Source organism: Mytilus galloprovincialis, chromosome 6 (genome assembly GCF_965363235.1).
Source record: "Mytilus galloprovincialis chromosome 6, xbMytGall1.hap1.1, whole genome shotgun sequence".
Classification (NCBI taxonomy): Eukaryota; Metazoa; Mollusca; class Bivalvia; order Mytilida; family Mytilidae; genus Mytilus; species Mytilus galloprovincialis.
The window spans coordinates 81510731-81520745 of NC_134843.1; the positions used below are offsets into that span (position 1 = coordinate 81510731).

At 32.4% G+C, this 10015-nt stretch overlaps 1 protein-coding gene across 3 annotated transcripts in view; it reads right to left on the minus strand.

Moving 5' to 3' along the window:
• LOC143080482 (uncharacterized) overlaps positions 1-9958 on the minus strand; it is a 51735-nt gene extending 41777 nt beyond the window's left edge. The window contains exons 1-7 of one of the 3 annotated variants that reach the window (XM_076256335.1): positions 9661-9958; positions 5397-5449; positions 4126-4854; positions 3201-4026; positions 2381-2837; positions 1661-1836; positions 1091-1222 (exon numbers count right to left, since the gene is read on the minus strand). In XM_076256335.1, coding sequence (XP_076112450.1) covers positions 1091-1222; positions 1661-1836; positions 2381-2837; positions 3201-4026; positions 4126-4829 — 2295 coding nt within the window. In that variant the 5' untranslated portion in view covers positions 4830-4854; positions 5397-5449; positions 9661-9958. Of the gene's footprint in view, positions 1-1090; positions 1223-1660; positions 1837-2380; positions 2838-3200; positions 4855-5396; positions 5450-9660 lie in introns of all 3 variants that reach the window. The other 2 variants (XM_076256333.1, XM_076256336.1) reach the window with 2 other exon arrangements.
• Between the last annotated feature and the right edge of the window lie 57 nt (positions 9959-10015).

A 10015-nucleotide genomic window follows, 5' to 3' on the forward strand; every position in this document is an offset into this window, starting at 1 on the left:
CAAAACTCAAAAACTTAATTTTGACCACTGAACCATGAAAATGAGGTCAAGGTCAGATAACATCTGCCCGCTAGACATGTACACCTTACAATCATTCCATACAACAAATATAGTAAACCTATTGCATAAAGTATGAGAAAAACAGACCAAAACACAAAACTTAACTATAACCACTGAACCATGAAAATGAGGTCAAGGTCAGATGACATCTGCCCGCTAGACATGTACACCTTACAATCATTCCATACAACAAATATAGTAAACCTATTGCATAAAGTATGAGGAAAACAGACCAAAACACAAAAACTTAACTATAACCACTGAACCATGAAAAGGAGGTCAAGGTCAGATGACATCTGCCCGCTAGACATGTGCACCTTACAATCATTCCATACAACAAATATAGTAAACCTACTGCATAAGGTATGAGAAAAACAGACCAAAACACAAATACTTAACTATAACCACTGAACCATGAAAATGAGGTCAAGGTCAGATGACACCTGCCATTTGGACATGTACACCTTACAGTCCTTCCATACACCGAAAATACTAGACCTATTGCTTATAGTATCTGAGATATGGACTTGACCACCAAAACTTAACCTTGTTCACTGATCCATGAAATGAGGTCGAGGTCAAGTGAAAACTGCCTGACGGGCATGAGGACCTTGCAAGGTACGCACATACTAAATATAGTTATCCTATTACTTACAGTAAGAGAGAATTTAACATTACAAAAAATCTGAACTTTTTTTTTCAAGTGGTCACTGAACCATGAAAATGAGGTCAAGGACAATGGACATGTGACTGACGGAAACTTCGTAACATGAGGCATCTATATACAAAATATGAAGCATCCAGGTCTTCCACCTTCTAAAATATATAGCTTTTAAGAAGTGAGCTAACACCCCCGCCGTCGGATCACTATCCCTATGTCGAGCTTTCTGCAACAAAAGTTGCAGGCTCGACAAAAAAATGTACAACATGCAGAATCTTGATCAGAGCAGCTTTCCAATTCTACTGTACTAATTTAGGTCAGAACATGTTTGAATTTGCATGTAAAACATAGAGATTGACCATTACTTACGGAGTCTTTACCACACTGTATACACTGATGGATGAAGCTGAGAATATCCCCATTACAAGGTTTAAAGCCACTCTCAGAATCACTGCTCCCTGAACCAGAACCAAGTGATGTTCCTCCATATTCCTCAAGCAACTGAAAAGCAATAACACAAATTAGTGTCAACTTTAAAACATGCTTGAACTTACATTTGTTTTAAATCCTTACTTTGTTTTCTAAAACAATCTTGGAAATTTAATTTAATGAGCTTTCTAAAGGTATTGAAAACCTGTATATCAAATACCCAATTTCTACGACTAACAAAAAAGTTTAAATAGCTGAGTACATTTCTAGCTATATTCAAAGTTTAAGGTTTACAACTTCTAAAGCTTTTACCCTACCTCAAACTAAATTCTTCTGTTGAATGTAAAGTTTAAAAATCACCCAACCCTTCATATTAACAATAACTTAGTACTCCTTTTGTGTCCTGTTAGGTTAAGTGTACAAATCTTCCATACTCTGCCAGAAACTTACTTCTTATATATGTATCTCCAGTATTTAAAGGTTAAGCCCATATTCTACATTATTACTTACTTCTTTTGTTTCCTGTAATATAAAGTGTAGAAATCTTCCATAGCCAATTTCAACAAATGACGGAAATTTACACTCCTCAGCAATTTTTTGTTCAATCTGATCAAGCAATAATAAATTTAATGCACCACGTTGTAAACAACGCTTCAGGTAATTCTTCAGCAGATTTATAACATCCCCTACAAATATAGTATTGAAATAAGTATGATATACATGATATATATAAACCATCTTTAATCATTGTTAAAACTCTAGTTGACATCCATTTTTGTTTGCTCACTCATTTGTAGTTTTAAAAACAATTAAAGTTTATATAACCCTTCTTACTCATGAGCTATGAAGGTTGCATACAACAAAACACAAATAAATTTAGAATGTGTCCATCGTTAAATTGTAAATCACATTATAAAGGGACATAACTAGAGAACTGTAAAAGTGACACAACCCAAATTCAAACTTGATCTGTCTTTTATGGTAACAAGCATTGTGTATAAGTATCATATTATTTGGTTGAGACAAATTAAAGTGAGAGAACAGAAACTAATTTAATGTTTTACCTAGAGATTTATGGACAGAAATACAAACAGAAGTATGGACAACTTTGTATAGATAAGAAAAAAAGATGTTTCAACCGACTATCTTTAAAGATCAAATCAAGAAACAGCTTTTCCAATTATTAGTTAGATTGTAAATTATTAAAAAAAAAAAATGTAAAAAAACTACCTTTTGGTGGCTTAACTCTTTCTTCTTTATCCTGTTCTGTCTTCTCATCTTCTTCTTTGGGTAACAAACGTTTCATGGCTGCCTCCTGAAGCACAGAATGGCTGACACATATTGCTAAATGAAACAAGGCACTGGCATTATCATCTGTTCTTAGAATCTGAAGAAAGTTCAGGATGGAGGATTCAATCTTATGGTGCATTTTAATCTGTGATCTACCAGAAGGCTCCTCCATTAACATAATAAACTTAAATTTCTCAAATATTTCTTGTATTGCCACTTCCGGTTGAAGAGTCATGTAACGGTTCCTAACTTCCCATGATCCGTCAGATGCTGTATGAATCACGGTCATTCTGAACTTCTGGAATGCTTTCTCAATATCATCATGAAGGTGACCTTTGAATGCCTCTATTACATTTCTTCTGTTCTCAGAAGCATGTCTTCCAGCCATCTTCAGTACCTGAATTGTTCACAAAATATACAGTTATAATCATTATATTGCTTAAGAACATGGTCAGACTAAAAAGGAAGATGTGATTTACCCTAAAAGGATTTCAAAATTGTGAATTTAGTTCAATTTGGTGTCATTAAAAATATCAACATGTTCCTTCAAATTTTTTGACAATCATATTTAATTACTTTAATTAAGGAAAATTGTGAATTCAAAAACTGTAGCAAATTGAAATTAACATTTAGATACATGTACAAATGAACCATGCTCTTAACAAAAGGCATAAAGAACATTTCTATGGTTCCTAATTCATACATAGAGATGCAAATGTATATATACCATATGATAACATAAGTTCATGAAGTTACAAACCTGTATTGCCAATGCCACACTACTTATTCTGATCCCAAGCTGATAGGCGTTATCTGCTTCATACTGAGGAACAAGATATTCCATAAACTGTGTTAAGTCTACTTTTTCACTCCATTTACTATTTCGTGTTAAGTAATTCCTCAAATGTTCCAGGATATCTACTGTTGTAATTGCTGGAATGTCTTCCATATCAGTTGGAAATTTAAAATATTCATATATGATTGGAAGCCGCTGCATTGGTCCTAAGTTCAAGTTGTTAAAATCTGTTTTCGCAGGGTCACATTCTCTTAGGCAATACTTAAGTTCATGCAATGTACAAATAGATCTTTCTTTGAAAAAAGCTTGCACGTATGCATTCACTCTTGCAATTGCTCGATTGTGTTCTTTAACACAACTGAGTTCCTCAATTCTACGATGTCCAACCACTTGTAAACTTGGTATATTACATCTTTGCAGCAGTAACATTTGAATTCTCTCCTGTGATACATAGTTATTAGACTCTGCTAATAATTCTATACATTCTTGGGCACAAGTTTCAAGCTGCTTAGTTAATTGTTTTCCTATACTATTAGCTGTCAATCGAAATGGTTTTATATTCATCTCTTTATCTTGGAACTTCTTTGCATCTAATGGTGAAGTAGGGTTACTAAGTGATTGGAATGGTTTTGTTGTGTCACCATTCTGATTTGATCTATGCAATAGGTCTGGTGTTGCTGTGTCACTATGCTGACTTGACCTATGTAATTGAACTGGTGTTGCTGTGTCACTATGCTGACTTGACCTATGTAATTGAACTGGTGTTGCTGTGTCACTATGCTGACTTGACCTATGTAATTGAACTGGTGTTGCTGTGTCACTATGCTGATTTGACCTGCTATATATAAGTGATTGAAGTGGTGTTGAGGTGTTGAGGTTCTGACTTGACCTTCTGTCTGTTGAGTAATCATTTTCTGATGATTGGTAATCACTAGCAGTTCCAATTGATTCTGTATCATAATCATCATCATCACCATCATCACATTCAACGTGAGAATGCTTGTTTTTATTTACAGAATGTGGATGTGACAGTCCCTGACTAGATTGAGCATTGACATGATAGGAATGACCTAATTTATGAGATGACTCATTGGTAGATTTCGTCTCTTGTTGTTTCCTTGTTTTGGGTGGTACTGGAGTTCCTAATACTGGCCATCCCCCCTCATCAAGCTTGTTTGATTTCTTGTTAACAGCTTGTGTTAATGGAGCTGGCATTGAGAATGGGTTAAGAGGCAATAAAACAGGAGCCTGAACTGGTTTTCTTAAATTATTATGTCTATTTCCTGGTGCAACATATTTCCCTGCATTTTGTTGTAAAGGTTTGCTGCCTGCTGGTGATACATGTTGATTTAGACAAATATATATCCTGCCATCTCGGTTTTCTGAATGGACCATATCCCTAAACAATAAGAAAATATCATCCATTGACCCAACTCTGAACTCAGAGTTTGTCAACTTTAGTTCCGAACTTGCTGAAAGACGAGGCCACACATATTCTTTTATGATCCCACCAGGGGATTCTGCCAATACTTTATAAAGGTCTTTTTTTAGAGCCTTCCTCTTCTTTTCAGTTTCCGGTTGCACACCAGGCATTGTTAAGCTTGGATGATATTGCTGTCTGAAAAATAATTACTGACTCTAAAAGATTCTTGATGAAAAAAGACAATTGACAGCATTTACAATATGGTATGATTGCAAATTAGACAACTTTAAAAAAATTAAAAAAATATTTTCAAATTTTTTTTAGATCTTGTATTGCTGATTATTTCTTATGTTTAAAGTTTCTCTAAGATTGATTTAACAATTGTTAAATAAAATTTTAAACAAAATAAACCAAACACAAAAATGGATTTAAATCAACATTATTTTAAGTCAAATAAATTTCAAGGAGCTTTATTATAAAGCAGTTATCTAAATCTTGTATTGCTGATCATTTTTGCTTTTTATAGTTTATGGATACTACGTGTATTAAACATTTCACTATCTTTAGCAGTAGAAATTATTTTGCAAAATTTACCATACAGTACACAAATGTTTCACATATATATATTCAAATGCACTGTACAAGGTCATAAAACAAGAACAAAGAACACATCAAATTTTAAACTGCATTAACAAATGCATAAACCACAAACAAAACCCAACACAAAAGTATCTTACCTTTTTGAAACTGATTAAAATAACTCAACTTAAAAAATTTCCTCAAACCACATCTGAAATAAAAAAATGCATTTATCATGTTTATCACAATAGAACTATATGAAGTAAAATTGACTTGTTATTTTATAATTGACATAAGAAGTAACATGAGTAAGAAGGAGGTTAATCTTTATCAGACTTTCACTCCTTGAAAAATAAATGAAACAATTAACTACTTGTTAAGTTCTTATTAAGCAGCAAATTTATTATTATATGCTTCAAGGAAGTAGTGTAATTCTACTTTCAATATTGACTTAAGGAAAGGCTTATTTAATCTAAACTGGACTTTTCCTATTGATAAAATATGATATAATTTACTATATCTCAAGTATTTGTCAATACATTTGTACTGCATTTGTTTTAGGGAAGTACTTAGTGCACTTCAACTTTCAATATTGATTTCTTAGAAATAAAATCAAAATGGAAAGCTTGATTTTAAATTATCCTTTATTCCACTCCTTGAACATGTTGACAGGAATACTAGACTGACTGTTGATTATCCAATAGTAATAATGTTAAATATATCTTTATAGTTATGAAAAAAGAAGTATAAAGAAGCCTACTATTTATATACTACAAGTCAAATTCAGGAAGTAATAAATGTGTCCATGTACTTCTAGTTTCAATTTTGAATTTTCAGAAAAAAATGTCATTTGGAAAATCCCAATCATAAAAATAAATCTTTGTAATGACAGTCAAATCAGTATTGTTACTGATTTCTGAGAAATTCTATACCATTTTCTAAAATTTATTGAATTCTGAAAAAATGGTATAGATTTTTGATCATATTTCTTAATTAATTTTATAGTCATTAGTTTGTCTACACATGAACTTGAAACCATTCAGGGCAGGTTTCTAGGTTCCTCCTCTATCAGCAGACTGTCATAAACAGCTGACTTCAGTTTCAATAAAACAATTTAAAATATAGCCTGAATTCAGAAAAATCTGAAATAAAACAGGTCCGCAAAATAGCATGACTTTATACAGCTGACTGATTTTGCTGAAGCCTGTAAAAAGCACTGAGGAAGTTATGCCACAGCTGGTAAAATAGCACCTAATAATATTAAACATGTTAAAGAGGCTATATTACTGGAACCAGCAAAATAGCCACTGTCATAAGAGAAATCAAAGGAATAGCATTAGCACCAACTAAGACACTTGACAGCTTAGTATGTTCAATTTGTAATTATGCTAGCAGCATTTGGCAATCCAGTACTTCAAGTCATCTTGACAAATTAAATGAAATACAAAGAAAAGGGTTAGCATTGTGTTTAGATCTACCATCTCAATCATCCCTTGAAGCATTAGAAGTACTTAGTGGAACATTACCAATAGATTTAAGAAGAGAGGAAATTGCCATCAGAGAGTTAGGAAAAATTAATTCATGCAGTAATAATGTCCTAATTAAAAGAAAATTTGAAATTTGGAAAGAGGAGGAAAATCCAGAAAAATTATATCACCATTAGGAAAAATGTTTCAACAAACAGAAGACATGAGACTGAGAGATACAGAATTGACTGATATAAACAAGATAGAACCGCAGTATGAATACCAAGGTCTAGTATCAGTCATTAGAGCCCCTGACTACTGGCGTAACATAGGCAGCTCAAAATCAAGAACAACAGCCCAAATAGAGGAGAGAAACAAATTATCTCTGAACAACTCAAATCTCAAACACCAAACACAGCAGTCGCTTTTACAGATGGGTCATGTTTGCGGTGCAGGAGCTATAATTTACATCAATGATCAAGAAGAAAAATTAAAAAGACCTGTCTCTCATTGAACAAAGGATCAATTTTGCTAGCTGAACTTATACATGTAGCAATAAAAATTGTACTGGATTACATAGAATCTTTTTCAAAAGCGCAAATTGATACTTTAACTTTATTTTCGGACAGTCAAACCGCATTAGGTATCTTAACTTTTGATTGGAAAAGTGACAGCTATCATAAAACCATTAATGAAATCAAAGGGAAAATAAAAAATTTAAACGAACATGGAATTTAAAAAAACTTAAACTGGAAACCAGGACATGCCAACATAAAAGGAAATGATACTGCAGACTCCCGGGCAAAAGAAGCTGCTACAGAAGCAGAAACACTAGCAGTTGATGACATAGTATTTACAAAACAAGATGTAAAAAAGCAGCTAGAAATTCAGTTACAAACAAGAATGTGTCCCCAGTACACAGATGCCCCACTCACACTATAATTTTCTATGTTCAGTGGACCGTGAAATTGGGGTCATAACTCTAATTTAGCATTAAAATTACGAAGATCAGATCATAATGAACATGTATACTAAGTTTCAGGTTGATTGGACTTCAACTTCATCAAAAACTACCTCGAACATACACTTTAACCTGAAGCAGGACAGATGAATGACTGAACAGACACACGGACGCACAGACCAGAAAACATAATGCCCCTCTACTTAGTATAATAAACCAGCACATCAACTCGGAAACCTGTGATCACTGCAAACTAAAAGAAAATGTACAACACTACCTTTTTGAATGTGATGATCTGTATTCAGATGCCAGAGACAAATTATTTCATCAAATCTTCTTCATAACAGGACAAATTCCAACAGATTTAGACAAATTATTAACAATCAATTGCCAAATGCAGAAAATATCACTCAACTATTAGCGGAGTACACAATGTTATTATATTTCAATTTTTCATGTCATATCAATTACCCAATTAATCCTTTTTTTCTTTTTTTCACTTCATACATTGCTTCTTTAATATTTCTAAAGCGTTACCTACAATATCTAAGTACAAAGGAGAAACTACATTCAATTGGTGATAATAATTTTACAAGAGAGATTATATATAACTCTGTCATCACAACAAAGATTGAAGACTGTCATGACTCTTGGATGTCTTTATTTTAATAATTAATTGCAGGGCTGCCAGGTCTCACACATTAAGCATGAAATTCAAACATTTTAGCGCTTACTTGCCTGCATTTTCCTTTAACCTATTGTTTTTTCTCTTTGATCTTTACAATTTTAATAGGCCAAATCTCATGGGAATCATGAAAAGTTGGTAGAACTGTTATCATGGTTATGGTGTTTAAATGGGTTTTCCATTGCCCAATTTTTGTTTTACTTGTGATTTTCTATTTTGTTCCTCCTTTGAATGAGGAATAAAAATTACAGATTCGAAATTTTCTCTGCATTTAATATCAATTTATCATCATGTATCGTCGTGTCATATGTTTTTGTATCAACCACATTTCGTCGGTTTCGGCTGCATACGCGTACATTGTGGCGTGTTTTTCGGTTTCTATATTTAGAACAACAACACCACTACAACTTGACATATTTAAAACATATTCAACGTCGCTTTTTAAAAACGTTAGAACAAATTAAATAAAACGGACCTATTTAGCCATTTTTATTTAATGTCAAAAATATGCATCACTAGAATAGCTATAGAAAAAAATTCTGAAGGGTTAAAATAAAGTCCAGATATGTTTTTTGCAAGTAAGATACCGGATCTTCAAGACATATGACTGTCATGTGTTTTTTGGGCCGTTTTAATTACAAACCAGCGAGTTAAAATTAGTAGGGTTCTTATATAAAATGGTTGTTCAAAATCTAATTATTCAATATTTCATTTATAATTTTTTTGTATACATCCTTGATTCATGAAGATGAAACAGTCTTGACTTTTTATATTTAATCCTAAATTTTGAAAACTGCATTTTATTTTAGAAAAAATAATGTATTGTACAAACCAGGTGCCAATCTGAAATTAATCAAAATCTTAAAATTTCAGCACACAATTTACCAACCTAAAACTATTTACTAGTAATTTTTAGTACTGAAAAGTATTTATTTACTTTTTTTATGATTCGAGCGATCATTTATTAGAACCACGACTTTAGAAAATATTAATTTCCGGATTTTGTAGTCATTTCCTGTCCGTGTACTGATCCAATTTTTATTTCATACGAAAACATATGACGCCGTTTTTTTGACATACAAAAATCGCAAAGTAATCGGAAACAGTAAATAATCGTAGTAAGCATTGAAAAAAAATCTAGATACCTTAAATCAATCTACAGGACATTCTTTTTAAATTTGAGTAAACACCGGAATAAAAACTCAACAGTGAAAACTGTAAGCAGTGAAAATTGTTATTAGTACGAAAACACATTACACGATGATAAACATATAAATAATTTGAACAGTAAAATGTCTACAAATTCTTACCATTTTTGATTATTCAAGATTTAGCAATTGTTAATTCTCTTCTATCACGTTGACAAATAATTGTTCTGTAATGTGAAACCGCTCCTGCTTTTCGTCATTTTGAAAGTTTGTTGTTGTTTTTGAAAAACCAACTTCTTCTTTCACTTTCGACTTTTCGAAAACAAATGACTGCGTTGTTCTGTGACTTTAATTTTCGTTTGTAAGTCATGTATCTCATTACACATGTTTAAGAAGCACAACATAACACTACTAATTAATCTTTTCCCCTTTACCTACATTGGATAAATGTTAAAAATAAATGAGTTTTCAGCTTTAAAATTACACCAGTCATTGTCTTATCCGGAAATATTACCGG